At 46.3% G+C, this 15,963-nt stretch overlaps 1 protein-coding gene across 2 annotated transcripts in view; it reads left to right on the top strand.

Annotated features, from left to right (window-relative positions):
• The window catches only part of LOC144785694 (protein eva-1 homolog C-like), a 273,449-nt gene that overhangs the window by 217,805 nt on the left and 39,681 nt on the right, over nucleotides 1-15,963 (top strand). Inside the window, exon 7 of one of the 2 annotated variants that reach the window (XM_078664485.1) lies at nucleotides 11,766-11,855. The exons of the other annotated variant lie outside the window; for it this stretch is intronic. Within the exon in view, the coding sequence (XP_078520611.1) occupies nucleotides 11,766-11,855 (90 nt within the window). The remainder of the gene's footprint in view (nucleotides 1-11,765; nucleotides 11,856-15,963) is intronic. 2 annotated transcript variants of the gene reach the window in all.

The raw sequence follows: 15,963 nt of genomic DNA on the forward strand, positions 1-15,963 counted from the left end.
TTAGCAGAAGACCTACGGGGAATTTGAAGTAGAGTGCGGACTGCACAATTTTGAATCACTTGCAATTTCCGCAATGTGAAATCAGGGGCTCCAATATACAGTGCGTTTCCGAAGTCCAGCCTAGAGTGGATCAATCCCTGTACAACAATTTGTTTGGCTTGAAATGGTAATAGGGGCAGAATCCTCCTCAACCTTCTGATAAGGCCAAAACAGGTGGCAGACAGCTTGACAGCCTGGTAGTCTAGCGTTAAAGATCTGTCCAGCCAGATACCCAAGCTCTTAATGGCATCCTTTGGGACTGGGGGGGGGGGGGCTAGGCAGGCTGGCCAGATAGAGCCCAGCGAGGGTGGAGCCGAAAATCCAAAATCGATTTTATCCACACTATGTGTGGGAGGGTATACTCAGACGTGAGTCCCTTGCTCATTGCACCATCAGGATTCAAGCAAGCCGGGCCGAAGAAGGCTGTGATGCCAGAAACCGGTCCCCGGAAGCTTGTTTCCTTCCCAGTATAAGAATTGGCTTGGTAGTTTGGTTTGCCCTGTTCCCATCATGCACTGGGACAGGAACAGACTAATTTGCATATAGCCAGGTTCTGAGCTGGGATGGTGCAGTGAGCTAAAAAACAGTGATGGATTAAAACCATGATCTATTGACTTGGTAAGAGTATTCTGCATCATTCAGAAACTCTGTCCATCACCTTTTCCAAAATCGATTTTATCCACACTATGTGTGGGAGGGTATACTCAGACGTGAGTCCCTTGCTCATTGCACCATCAGGATTCAAGCAAGCCAGGCCGAAGAAGGCTGTGATGCCAGAAACCGGTCCCCGGAAGCTTGTTTCCTTCCCAGTATAAGAATTGGCTTGGTAGTTTGGTTTGCCCTGTTCCCATCATGCACTGGGACAGGAACAGACTAATTTGCATATAGCCAGGTTCTGAGCTGGGATGGTGCAGTGAGCTAAAAAACAGTGATGGATTAAAACCATGATCTATTGACTTGGTAAGAGTATTCTGCATCATTCAGAAACTCTGTCCATCACCTTTTCCAAAATCGATTTTATCCACACTATGTGTGGGAGGGTATACTCAGACGTGAGTCCCTTGCTCATTGCACCATCAGGATTCAAGCAAGCCGGGCCGAAGAAGGCTGTGATGCCAGAAACCGGTCCCCGGAAGCTTGTTTCCTTCCCAGTATAAGAATTGGCTTGGTAGTTTGGTTTGCCCTGTTCCCATCATGCACTGGGACAGGAACAGACTAATTTGCATATAGCCAGGTTCTGAGCTGGGATGGTGCAGTGAGCTAAAAAACAGTGATGGATTAAAACCATGATCTATTGACTTGGTAAGAGTATTCTGCATCATTCAGAAACTCTGTCCATCACCTTTTCCAAAATCGATTTTATCCACACTATGTGTGGGAGGGTATACTCAGACGTGAGTCCCTTGCTCATTGCACCATCAGGATTCAAGCAAGCCGGGCCGAAGAAGGCTGTGATGCCAGAAACCGGTCCCCGGAAGCTTGTTTCCTTCCCAGTATAAGAATTGGCTTGGTAGTTTGGTTTGCCCTGTTCCCATCATGCACTGGGACAGGAACAGACTAATTTGCATATAGCCAGGTTCTGAGCTGGGATGGTGCAGTGAGCTAAAAAACAGTGATGGATTAAAACCATGATCTATTGACTTGGTAAGAGTATTCTGCATCATTCAGAAACTCTGTCCATCACCTTTTCCAAAATCGATTTTATCCACACTATGTGTGGGAGGGTATACTCAGACGTGAGTCCCTTGCTCATTGCACCATCAGGATTCAAGCAAGCCGGGCCGAAGAAGGCTGTGATGCCAGAAACCGGTCCCCGGAAGCTTGTTTCCTTCCCAGTATAAGAATTGGCTTGGTAGTTTGGTTTGCCCTGTTCCCATCATGCACTGGGACAGGAACAGACTAATTTGCATATAGCCAGGTTCTGAGCTGGGATGGTGCAGTGAGCTAAAAAACAGTGATGGATTAAAACCATGATCTATTGACTTGGTAAGAGTATTCTGCATCATTCAGAAACTCTGTCCATCACCTTTTCCAAAATCGATTTTATCCACACTATGTGTGGGAGGGTATACTCAGACGTGAGTCCCTTGCTCATTGCACCATCAGGATTCAAGCAAGCCGGGCCGAAGAAGGCTGTGATGCCAGAAACCGGTCCCCGGAAGCTTGTTTCCTTCCCAGTATAAGAATTGGCTTGGTAGTTTGGTTTGCCCTGTTCCCATCATGCACTGGGACAGGAACAGACTAATTTGCATATAGCCAGGTTCTGAGCTGGGATGGTGCAGTGAGCTAAAAAACAGTGATGGTTTAAAACCATGATCTATTGACTTGGTAAGAGTATTCTGCATCATTCAGAAACTCTGTCCATCACCTTTTCCAAAATCGATTTTATCCACACTATGTGTGGGAGGGTATACTCAGACGTGAGTCCCTTGCTCATTGCACCATCAGGATTCAAGCAAGCCGGGCCGAAGAAGGCTGTGATGCCAGAAACCGGTCCCCGGAAGCTTGTTTCCTTCCCAGTATAAGAATTGGCTTGGTAGTTTGGTTTGCCCTGTTCCCATCATGCACTGGGACAGGAACAGACTAATTTGCATATAGCCAGGTTCTGAGCTGGGATGGTGCAGTGAGCTAAAAAACAGTGATGGATTAAAACCATGATCTATTGACTTGGTAAGAGTATTCTGCATCATTCAGAAACTCTGTCCATCACCTTTTCCAAAATCGATTTTATCCACACTATGTGTGGGAGGGTATACTCAGACGTGAGTCCCTTGCTCATTGCACCATCAGGATTCAAGCAAGCCGGGCCGAAGAAGGCTGTGATGCCAGAAACCGGTCCCCGGAAGCTTGTTTCCTTCCCAGTATAAGAATTGGCTTGGTAGTTTGGTTTGCCCTGTTCCCATCATGCACTGGGACAGGAACAGACTAATTTGCATATAGCCAGGTTCTGAGCTGGGATGGTGCAGTGAGCTAAAAAACAGTGATGGATTAAAACCATGATCTATTGACTTGGTAAGAGTATTCTGCATCATTCAGAAACTCTGTCCATCACCTTTTCCAAAATCGATTTTATCCACACTATGTGTGGGAGGGTATACTCAGACGTGAGTCCCTTGCTCATTGCACCATCAGGATTCAAGCAAGCCGGGCCGAAGAAGGCTGTGATGCCAGAAACCGGTCCCCGGAAGCTTGTTTCCTTCCTAGTATAAGAATTGGCTTGGTAGTTTGGTTTGCCCTGTTCCCATCATGCACTGGGACAGGAACAGACTAATTTGCATATAGCCAGGTTCTGAGCTGGGATGGTGCAGTGAGCTAAAAAACAGTGATGGATTAAAACCATGATCTATTGACTTGGTAAGAGTATTCTGCATCATTCAGAAACTCTGTCCATCACCTTTTCCAAAATCGATTTTATCCACACTATGTGTGGGAGGGTATACTCAGACGTGAGTCCCTTGCTCATTGCACCATCAGGATTCAAGCAAGCCGGGCCGAAGAAGGCTGTGATGCCAGAAACCGGTCCCCGGAAGCTTGTTTCCTTCCCAGTATAAGAATTGGCTTGGTAGTTTGGTTTGCCCTGTTCCCATCATGCACTGGGACAGGAACAGACTAATTTGCATATAGCCAGGTTCTGAGCTGGGATGGTGCAGTGAGCTAAAAAACAGTGATGGATTAAAACCATGATCTATTGACTTGGTAAGAGTATTCTGCATCATTCAGAAACTCTGTCCATCACCTTTTCCAAAATCGATTTTATCCACACTATGTGTGGGAGGGTATACTCAGACGTGAGTCCCTTGCTCATTGCACCATCAGGATTCAAGCAAGCCGGGCCGAAGAAGGCTGTGATGCCAGAAACCGGTCCCCGGAAGCTTGTTTCCTTCCCAGTATAAGAATTGGCTTGGTAGTTTGGTTTGCCCTGTTCCCATCATGCACTGGGACAGGAACAGACTAATTTGCATATAGCCAGGTTCTGAGCTGGGATGGTGCAGTGAGCTAAAAAACAGTGATGGATTAAAACCATGATCTATTGACTTGGTAAGAGTATTCTGCATCATTCAGAAACTCTGTCCATCACCTTTTCCAAAATCGATTTTATCCACACTATGCGTGGGAGGGTATACTCAGACGTGAGTCCCTTGCTCATTGCACCATCAGGATTCAAGCAAGCCGGGCCGAAGAAGGCTGTGATGCCAGAAACCGGTCCCCGGAAGCTTGTTTCCTTCCCAGTATAAGAATTGGCTTGGTAGTTTGGTTTGCCCTGTTCCCATCATGCACTGGGACAGGAACAGACTAATTTGCATATAGCCAGGTTCTGAGCTGGGATGGTGCAGTGAGCTAAAAAACAGTGATGGATTAAAACCATGATCTATTGACTTGGTAAGAGTATTCTGCATCATTCAGAAACTCTGTCCATCACCTTTTCCAAAATCGATTTTATCCACACTATGTGTGGGAGGGTATACTCAGACGTGAGTCCCTTGCTCATTGCACCATCAGGATTCAAGCAAGCCGGGCCGAAGAAGGCTGTGATGCCAGAAACCGGTCCCCGGAAGCTTGTTTCCTTCCCAGTATAAGAATTGGCTTGGTAGTTTGGTTTGCCCTGTTCCCATCATGCACTGGGACAGGAACAGACTAATTTGCATATAGCCAGGTTCTGAGCTGGGATGGTGCAGTGAGCTAAAAAACAGTGATGGATTAAAACCATGATCTATTGACTTGGTAAGAGTATTCTGCATCATTCAGAAACTCTGTCCATCACCTTTTCCAAAATCGATTTTATCCACACTATGTGTGGGAGGGTATACTCAGACGTGAGTCCCTTGCTCATTGCACCATCAGGATTCAAGCAAGCCGGGCCGAAGAAGGCTGTGATGCCAGAAACCGGTCCCCGGAAGCTTGTTTCCTTCCCAGTATAAGAATTGGCTTGGTAGTTTGGTTTGCCCTGTTCCCATCATGCACTGGGACAGGAACAGACTAATTTGCATATAGCCAGGTTCTGAGCTGGGATGGTGCAGTGAGCTAAAAAACAGTGATGGATTAAAACCATGATCTATTGACTTGGTAAGAGTATTCTGCATCATTCAGAAACTCTGTCCATCACCTTTTCCAAAATCGATTTTATCCACACTATGTGTGGGAGGGTATACTCAGACGTGAGTCCCTTGCTCATTGCACCATCAGGATTCAAGCAAGCCGGGCCGAAGAAGGCTGTGATGCCAGAAACCGGTCCCCGGAAGCTTGTTTCCTTCCCAGTCTAAGAATTGGCTTGGTAGTTTGGTTTGCCCTGTTCCCATCATGCACTGGGACAGGAACAGACTAATTTGCATATAGCCAGGTTCTGAGCTGGGATGGTGCAGTGAGCTAAAAAACAGTGATGGATTAAAACCATGATCTATTGACTTGGTAAGAGTATTCTGCATCATTCAGAAACTCTGTCCATCACCTTTTCCAAAATAGATTTTATCCACACTATGTGTGGGAGGGTATACTCAGACGTGAGTCCCTTGCTCATTGCACCATCAGGATTCAAGCAAGCCGGGCCGAAGAAGGCTGTGATGCCAGAAACCGGTCCCCGGAAGCTTGTTTCCTTCCCAGTATAAGAATTGGCTTGGTAGTTTGGTTTGCCCTGTTCCCATCATGCACTGGGACAGGAACAGACTAATTTGCATATAGCCAGGTTCTGAGCTGGGATGGTGCAGTGAGCTAAAAAACAGTGATGGATTAAAACCATGATCTATTGACTTGGTAAGAGTATTCTGCATCATTCAGAAACTCTGTCCATCACCTTTTCCAAAATCGATTTTATCCACACTATGTGTGGGAGGGTATACTCAGACGTGAGTCCCTTGCTCATTGCACCATCAGGATTCAAGCAAGCCGGGCCGAAGAAGGCTGTGATGCCAGAAACCGGTCCCCGGAAGCTTGTTTCCTTCCCAGTATAAGAATTGGCTTGGTAGTTTGGTTTGCCCTGTTCCCATCATGCACTGGGACAGGAACAGACTAATTTGCATATAGCCAGGTTCTGAGCTGGGATGGTGCAGTGAGCTAAAAAACATTGATGGATTAAAACCATGATCTATTGACTTGGTAAGAGTATTCTGCATCATTCAGAAACTCTGTCCATCACCTTTTCCAAAATCGATTTTATCCACACTATGTGTGGGAGGGTATACTCAGACGTGAGTCCCTTGCTCATTGCACCATCAGGATTCAAGCAAGCCGGGCCGAAGAAGGCTGTGATGCCAGAAACCGGTCCCCGGAAGCTTGTTTCCTTCCCAGTATAAGAATTGGCTTGGTAGTTTGGTTTGCCCTGTTCCCATCATGCACTGGGACAGGAACAGACTAATTTGCATATAGCCAGGTTCTGAGCTGGGATGGTGCAGTGAGCTAAAAAACAGTGATGGATTAAAACCATGATCTATTGACTTGGTAAGAGTATTCTGCATCATTCAGAAACTCTGTCCATCACCTTTTCCAAAATCGATTTTATCCACACTATGTGTGGGAGGGTATACTCAGACGTGAGTCCCTTGCTCATTGCACCATCAGGATTCAAGCAAGCCGGGCCGAAGAAGGCTGTGATGCCAGAAACCGGTCCCCGGAAGCTTGTTTCCTTCCCAGTAAAAGAATTGGCTTGGTAGTTTGGTTTGCCCTGTTCCCATCATGCACTGGGACAGGAACAGACTAATTTGCATATAGCCAGGTTCTGAGCTGGGATGGTGCAGTGAGCTAAAAAACAGTGATGGATTAAAACCATGATCTATTGACTTGGTAAGAGTATTCTGCATCATTCAGAAACTCTGTCCATCACCTTTTCCAAAATCGATTTTATCCACACTATGTGTGGGAGGGTATACTCAGACGTGAGTCCCTTGCTCATTGCACCATCAGGATTCAAGCAAGCCGGGCCGAAGAAGGCTGTGATGCCAGAAACCGGTCCCCGGAAGCTTGTTTCCTTCCCAGTATAAGAATTGGCTTGGTAGTTTGGTTTGCCCTGTTCCCATCATGCACTGGGACAGGAACAGACTAATTTGCATATAGCCAGGTTCTGAGCTGGGATGGTGCAGTGAGCTAAAAAACAGTGATGGATTAAAACCATGATCTATTGACTTGGTAAGAGTATTCTGCATCATTCAGAAACTCTGTCCATCACCTTTTCCAAAATCGATTTTATCCACACTATGCGTGGGAGGGTATACTCAGACGTGAGTCCCTTGCTCATTGCACCATCAGGATTCAAGCAAGCCGGGCCGAAGAAGGCTGTGATGCCAGAAACCGGTCCCCGGAAGCTTGTTTCCTTCCCAGTATAAGAATTGGCTTGGTAGTTTGGTTTGCCCTGTTCCCATCATGCACTGGGACAGGAACAGACTAATTTGCATATAGCCAGGTTCTGAGCTGGGATGGTGCAGTGAGCTAAAAAACAGTGATGGATTAAAACCATGATCTATTGACTTGGTAAGAGTATTCTGCATCATTCAGAAACTCTGTCCATCACCTTTTCCAAAATCGATTTTATCCACACTATGTGTGGGAGGGTATACTCAGACGTGAGTCCCTTGCTCATTGCACCATCAGGATTCAAGCAAGCCGGGCCGAAGAAGGCTGTGATGCCAGAAACCGGTCCCTGGAAGCTTGTTTCCTTCCCAGTATAAGAATTGGCTTGGTAGTTTGGTTTGCCCTGTTCCCATCATGCACTGGGACAGGAACAGACTAATTTGCATATAGCCAGGTTCTGAGCTGGGATGGTGCAGTGAGCTAAAAAACAGTGATGGATTAAAACCATGATCTATTGACTTGGTAAGAGTATTCTGCATCATTCAGAAACTCTGTCCATCACCTTTTCCAAAATCGATTTTATCCACACTATGTGTGGGAGGGTATACTCAGACGTGAGTCCCTTGCTCATTGCACCATCAGGATTCAAGCAAGCCGGGCCGAAGAAGGCTGTGATGCCAGAAACCGGTCCCCGGAAGCTTGTTTCCTTCCCAGTATAAGAATTGGCTTGGTAGTTTGGTTTGCCCTGTTCCCATCATGCACTGGGACAGGAACAGACTAATTTGCATATAGCCAGGTTCTGAGCTGGGATGGTGCAGTGAGCTAAAAAACAATGATGGATTAAAACCATGATCTATTGACTTGGTAAGAGTATTCTGCATCATTCAGAAACTCTGTCCATCACCTTTTCCAAAGCCGAACGTCCTAGCATCATGACCTCTGTCTTGTCCCCGTTGAGTTTGAGACAGGACAGGGTCATCCTGTTGTTCACTTCGCTCAGGCAGCCAGTCAGATCTACCATGGCCGCCGGGCCCTCAGCTCGCGTCAAAGAGACCACCAACTGGGTATCGTCTGCGTAGGTTACGATCTTAATACCATACGGACGGACGATACCCGCCAGCGGTCTCATATAGACGTTAAATAACGTCGGGCTGAGCGAGGAGCCCTGTGGAACTCCACAGCCCAGCGGTCTGCTGGTGGAGATGGTGTTTCCCTCAAAGACCTGGAAAGTTCTATTGGTCAGGAATGACCTGAGCCATTTCAGCGCTCCCCCTTGAATCCCGATGTCATGGAGACGCTGCAGTAAGATTTCATGATTCACAGTGTCAAAAGCGGCACTCAGATCGAGGAGGATGACTGCCACCGATCCTCCCCGATCCAAGATGCCTCTTGTTTCCTCCATAACTGATAACAATGCCGATTCTGTCCCATGTTTGGGGTGAAAACCTGTTTGTTAGGGGTCGAGCAGTTTATTATTTTCTAAGAAATTAGTCAGAAGATTGTTGATATATTTTTCCAGAATCTTGCTGACCCAGGGGAGCAAGGAAATGGGACGGTAGTTATTAAAGTTGTTAATGTCCATATTGGGTTTCTTCACAAGTGCCCTCACCCTAGCTTCTTTCCATGCTGGTGGAACCATGTTGGTGGAAATTGAGGCATTGAGTACCTCCAGCATAGCAGGGAGGATAATGTGGCTAACAGCCTTTAAGGCACTCGGGGGCGCGGGGTCACTAGGAGAACCCGATTTAACCTGCGCCATTAGGGTGGCCAGTCGGTCCAGGTGTAGCAAAGGGAACTCATCCAACACAGGTGACAGATTGTTTGTTATATTCTGCTTGGAGTGCTCCAGGATGTCCGCTGAGGCATTTAAGAGAGTGGTTGGAAAGGAGGAGTAAATGAGGTCCACTTTGTTATAGAAAAAGTCGGCTAGCTCATTACATCGGACTTGTAAATCATCACTATTTACAGGGGGCTGGGGGAGTTTAGTGAGGCTTTTTACAATCCGATAGATCACCTTGGAGTTGGAGCTGGCTTCGGAGATCTTTTGTGTATAGTACTGAGTTTGTACTTTCTGCTGTGTATCTGCCCCAATCTGGTCTTTGAGGAACACCCCCTGTCCAAAAGAAGCAGCTGGGTTTAGATTTTTAATTTTGCTGCACATATACATTTTATTTTCGCTCTAAATTACGGGTGTTGCTTGTAACCAATTTAATGGTATTTATTTTACTGATATCGGAAGGATGGAAGGCTGATTGTGCCTTGCAAGGATTCACACTCGTGAGCAATGTTCCCTCTAATTTATTTCCTCTGTGTGCGGCAGTGGAGGGTCTCTGTGTGCTTCAACCATGGCTATGTGCGCCAGGAACCGAACCTCGCTTGTCTGCGGTGCCAAATGACACTCATTTTTGGTGCCCTTCTGCCCTCTGTCCCACTCGTTTTTTGTGCCTTTCTGCCCTCTGTCCCACTCGTTTTTGGTGCCCTTCTGCCCTCTGTCCCACTTGTTTTTGGTGCCCTTCTGCCCTCTGTCCCACTCCTTTTCGGTGCCTTTCTGCCCTCTGTCCCACTTGTTTTTGGTGCCCTTCTGCCCTCTGTCCCACTCCTTTTTGGTGCCTTTCTGCCCTCTGTCCCACTCGTTTTTGGTGCCCTTCTGCCCTCTGTCCCACTCGTTTTTTGTGCCCTTCTGCCCTCTGTCCCACTCGTTTTTTGTGCCTTTCTGCCCTCTGTCCCACTCGTTTTTGATGCCCTTCTGCCCTCTGTCCCACTCGTTTTTGGTGCCCTTCTGCCCTCTGTCCCTCTCGTTTTTAATGCCCTCCTGCCCTCTGTCCCACTCGTTTTGTGGGACTTTCTGCCCTCTGTCCCACTTGTTTTGTGTGCCTTTATGCCCTCTGTCCCACTCTTTCTGCCCTCTGACCCACTAGTTTTTTGTGCCTTCATGCCCTCTCTCCCACTCGTTTTTTGTGCCTTTCTGTCCTGTGTTCCACTCGTTTTTGTGCCTTTCTGCCCTCTGTCCCACTCGTTTTTGTGCCTTTATGCCCTCTGTCCCACTCGTTTAGTGTGCGTTTATGCCCTCTGACCCACTCTTTCTGCCCTCTGTCCCACTCGTTTTTGTGCCTTTATAGCCCTTTGTCCCACTCTTTCTGCCCTCTGTCCCACTCGTTTTTGTGTGACTTTCTGCCCTCTTGCCTTCTGTTCCACTCTTTCCCCAGCCGCTGTGGCCTTTTGTATAAGTATTGCTGATAACCAGAGCCCCTTCACGGGCTCCGATTAACAGCAATACTTAAACAAAAGGCCACAGTCTGCCTCGCGCTTTACTAACAAAAGCTTAGACACTTTCCAAACACAGCGTGTGCTAAAGGACATGCTGTGTTTGGAAAGTGTCTACGCTTTTGTTAGTAAAGGGTGAGGCAGACTGTGGCCTTTTGTTTAAGTATTGCTGTTAATCGGAGCCCGTGAAGGGGCTCTGGTTATCAGCAATACTTATACAAAAGACCACAGTCTGCCACGCTCCCACACAGCCGTAAGCGCCACAATCGCCACAATCGCCACAATCGCCACAATCCCCACCAGCCTCCCGCCTCCTTACCTGCACTCCTCAAGCCCGCTCTGCCGCCACCGCCACCACATGGAAAAGTGCCTCATGATCGCGCTGCTCGCTTTTTAAAAGCGGCGGGCAGCGCGACTCTCTAGCGACATCCTGTGTGTGCGCTCCACGCTAGGTGGTGCGCGCTGACGTCAGGGGAGGTGCGCGCGCGGCCTAGTGGGAACACTGCTCGTGAGCTGTACACGTGTTTTAGTGGCACAGATCACAGACTGAACCATCCTGTTAGCAGATCTTGTTTGTGGGGTGTAAATGCTGCATGGAAATTGTTGTTTTCAATTTCACCGCTGTACTTGAACACCATGTTTTTGTCTATTTAGTAATCAAAGTTGGACAGTCTGCATGCATGCAAAGGTGTCTCACTTAAGTGCCTCCATCTTTGGCGAGGGGGGGCGATTAGAGTCACAAGAATACGTGTCATTAAGAACTTGAGAGCTTATGACTTGTTAATGTATTAATAATTGTCTACAGCGTGCTACAGGCGCTCCATTGCCTTAGCAGTAAAAACAATATTCACTTCTAGATGAAATGCGGAGTCTTCGCTCCAGAAGCCAACCATGTGATCTGGATCTTACGCGTAGTGCTGCTTGTTTGGTTTACTTTTGGCCAATCACTCTCCATAAGAGCATTTCAGCAGTATGACCCCCACTGCTCCCTCCATCCTCCCTTGGTAGGTAAAAGACATTGCCATTTACAATGCCGATCGCTCTAACTTACAAAAATGCGAGACCTATTGCATTTCCAATGCTTGTTTGATTTGTTGCTCAGAAAGGGCTCCTGTCAGTGTGTGACTTGCTGCTGAGAGAGGCCTCCTGGTTAGTGTGTGATCTGTGTCCCTTGTGCTCTGCAGGCGGCTGGTACACTGGGCCCCGGCTCTCCAGACTCCATGAAGAAGTGATGATCTTGACTAGTTCCCTGGCTGTGTTTGCCCACATCTGGGGTATGTGGTTTCTTTATGTTCAAGTGTACCTACTAGTAAGAGCTTTCAATATCCTCCCAGTTTGGCTTCAATACATCTTGAGTGATATCCTGTGCTCCATCAGTTCTTAACCTGTTATCTGTGAACCCCTGGCAGTCCCCAAATCCTTCTCGGGAGTCAGTGATTGCTCAAAATATTAAATAATATCAATACATTAACAAATTGAATATAATTAAAGTAGAAAAGCCAAACATTTAGAATGTTCTGTAAATTGCAAGGAATTTGAAATTGGAGGCTAAATATTAAGTTAGTATCCTCAGATTTTTCGTGTGAGCAGTGCTAGTGCATCAAACATAATATAATATAGACAATGTGTGGGCTCTATTACATTTAGAAAAGCTCCAACCTGCCCATCAAAATAACATTTTACTTTTTATATATTTGATTGTTAAATAAAATATTTTATAATTTGTGTAGTTGATGAATGGTTGAGTCATCTAAATTGCTTAGACTCGGGTTGTCGGTTCCAGTTGTGGCTCAATGAGGGTCTCGGGAAGGCAGTAATGATTCAGTGGGGGTCTCAGGATACGAGTAATGCTTAAATGGGGGTCCACAGAAGATCCACTGTAGCAGGGATTCGGCTAGTTAAGAAGAACTGCGCCTTCGGGTAACAGGACATCACAATGCAGGAACTGATCTCTCTGCCATGTCAGTACCTGTTGGCCCAAATCCGGCACGCTCACAGTGCCGCACCTGACCTCCTAACCTTCCCAGAGTAACAGGTGATTTTGGGAAATACAACTAAGCAACAAAATCAGCATTACTAGCAGGCTGTATAAAATAAACAACCCAACCATGGCAAAGAATATATCTTTTGAGGCCTACCCTCACTATGTGAGCACAGGGCTATGTTAGCGACCTGTGGGATTAGAAACAGACCCCATACCTGGTGAGTAGTTAGGTGGTCTGCATCACAGCTGTAAACCCGGTTTACACAAGGCTGCTGCCTCCATTTCAGGACCAGTCTCTCTGCCGGAATTCTCCTCTCTGACCCCCAAGGGGGGCGACGCACATTTTATATAAGAACTACTCTGTTGTAAAGCTGTGCTGCTGTGTTATGTCTAAAAACGTCAGGAGATGTGGCTGACCGGGCACAAGAAATCAGAACAGCATGTTTTTCAAGCTTGTACGAAATGTTCAGACTGAACACTCAGAAGAATCACCAAATAACAAAAAACATGTGCAGCTTATTTCAGAAATAATATCATGGCACAAGAACACATATATTATGTGTGTCTGTGCAAAGCAGAGGCAGCCTAACTCATCAAATACACAAAACGAAGGGAGAACCAAACTGGGCCCAAAAGGAAATCACTCCACCACTGCTGTGCTCTATTTAGTCAAACATTTTTGTATGTTGTAAAGCACAAAGATTGCAAGTGGATGGAATATGCTACTTACCAGTATGCATCTGTTCTTGGCATAGAGGGCTGCAGAGTGGTACATTTATGAATAGATCGCCATCTGGTGTTGGGCTCGGATGATTGCACTTTGTTTTTCTTCTGGAGAAGTCTTTGTCGTCATAGATGACTCCTCCTCTCGGTGTTAGTGCGCATGGGCATCGGCTCCATCCTTAGATTGTTTTGCCATAGTAGGGTTAGATGGAGTAGTGTAGTATAGTACATAAAGATATGCCCATTTAAATGTATCTAAATAGGATAATGTTGGGACAGACACAGGTTTCCGGGGAGGCAGGGAGGGCATGTACCACTCTGCAGCCCTCTATGCCAAGAACAGATGCATACTGGTAAGTAGCATATTCCGTTCGAGGCATATGGGCTGCAGATGGTACATTTATGAATAGATTGTAAAGCAGTTACCTCCCTAGCGGTGGTCACCAGTGTCTGTCGCAACTGTTTGAAATAAAGTTTTTAATACAGCTTGGCCCACTCTGGCTTGTTGTGCAGCCTGTACATCAACACAGTAGTGTTTTGTGAATGTATGTGGTGTAGACCAAGTTGCTGCTCTACATATGTCATCTAGGGGAATGTTCCCTAAGAATGCCATAGATGCTCCTAGTTTTCGTGTAGAATGAGCTCTAGGAGGAACAGTTAATGTTCTCTTTGCTTTAATGTAACATATTTGTATACATCTTACAATCCATCTAGCGATGCCTGCTTTAGAGATAGGATTGCCCTTATGTGTTGGGGAAAAAGCTACAAATAGTTGTTTAGTTTTCCTGAAGTTTTGTGTTCTTTCTATGTAGTACAAAATGGCTCTTTTGACATCTAGTGTATGTAGAGCCCTTTCTGCCACCGTCTGTGGCTTTGGAAAGAAGACTGGTAATTCCACTGGCTGATTGATGTGGAATGCTGAAATCACTTTAGGCAAGAACTTTGGGTTTGTTCTAAGAACCACTTTATTCTGGTGTAACTGTAGGAATGGTTCTTGTATTGTCAATGCCTGTAATTCACTTACTCTCCTGAGTGAGGTAATGGCTATAAGGAAAGCCACCTTCCATGTAAGGAATTGTATTTCGCACCTATGCATAGGTTCGAAGGGTGGCCCCATTAGTCTGGTGAGTACTACGTTGAGGTTCCAGACTGGGGAAGGTGGTAATCTTGGTGGAATGACTCTTTTAAGGCCTTCCATGAATGCCTTTATCGCTGGTACTCTGAACAGTGATATGTGTTGCCTGTTTTGTAGGTACGCTGCTATAGCTGCTAGATGTACTCTGATAGATGTGTACGCTAGATTACATTGCTGTAAGTGTAATAAGTAGCACATAATCTCCTTTGTTGATACGTCCAGAGGGTTGATATTGTTATTAGTACAGTGTATAGCAAACCTCTTCCACTTAGCTGCATAACATGCTCTGGTGGTTGGACGTCTCGCTTGTTTAATTATCTCCATGCAATTTGGGGGTAGATCTAAGTACCCAAATTCTAGGATTTCAGGAGCCAGATCGCTAAGTTCAATTGAGTTGGATCTGGGTGCATTATTTCTCCATGGTTCTGTGTAAGATGCATGGGTAGAATTCGTAACTTTTGATGTGGCACTTGTGAGAGTTGAAGGAGCGTGGTGAACCACGGCTGTCTTGCCCACGTGGGTGCTACTAGTATCATGGTCATTGAATGTTGTTGCAGCTTCCTGACCACTAATGGAATTAGTGGGAGAGGGGGAAAAGCGTATGCAAATTTGTTGGACCAATTTATCCATAACGCATTGCCCTGCGACAGGTGATGTGGATACCTGGACGCGAAGCTTTGGCATTTTGCGTTCTGATGAGTGGCAAAGAGGTCTATCTCTGGTTGTCCCCATCTTTGGAAGAATGGCTGCAGTATTAGGTGGTGCAGTTCCCATTCGTGTATTTGTTCCGACTGTCTGCTTAAGATGTCTGCTATCTGGTTTTGGACTCCTGGTAGGTGTTCGGCTAACAGATAGATGTTTTGAGGAATGGCCCATCTCCAAATTTCCTGTGCTAGTCTGGATAGTTGGAGAGAGTGCGTCCCCCCGTTTTTGAATATAATACATTGCTGTCATGTTGTCTGTTCTGATCAGGACTGCTTTCTTGGTAACATGTATCTGGAAGGCTTTCAATGCTAGAAACACTGCTAGTAGTTCTAGATGATTGATGTGCAGTGTTCTTTCCTGCACACTCCACCTTCCTTGTACTGTGTATTTGTCCATATGTGCTCCCCATCCGGTGAGCGATGCGTCTGCTGTTATTGTCACCTGTGGAATTGGTTCTAGGAACGACCGCCCCTTGGTAATGTTTGTTATGTTCCACCACTTCAGAGAGCGGTGTGTGCGGTCGTCTACCAACACCAGATCTGTAATCTGCCCTTGAGCCTGATTCCACTGTGTCGCTAAGCATTCTTGTAGCGGACGCATTTGTAGTTTGGCATATGGTATTAGCAGTATGCAGGATGACATCATGCCTAATAGCTGCATGAACACTCTTGCTGTTAGTGAGTGTTGTGGCTGAAATCTTTGAATGATTGTAAGCATTGTTTGGATCCTGACTGGGTTGGGGTACACTTTGGCTTTTTCTGTGTCTATAGTAGCCCCCAGATATTGTTGAACCTTGTTTGGTTGTAGGTGTGACTTTGTGTAGTTCACCGTGAAC

The sequence above is a fragment of the Lissotriton helveticus genome, chromosome 10, assembly GCF_964261635.1.
Source record: "Lissotriton helveticus chromosome 10, aLisHel1.1, whole genome shotgun sequence".
In the NCBI taxonomy this organism is placed as follows: Eukaryota; Metazoa; Chordata; class Amphibia; order Caudata; family Salamandridae; genus Lissotriton; species Lissotriton helveticus.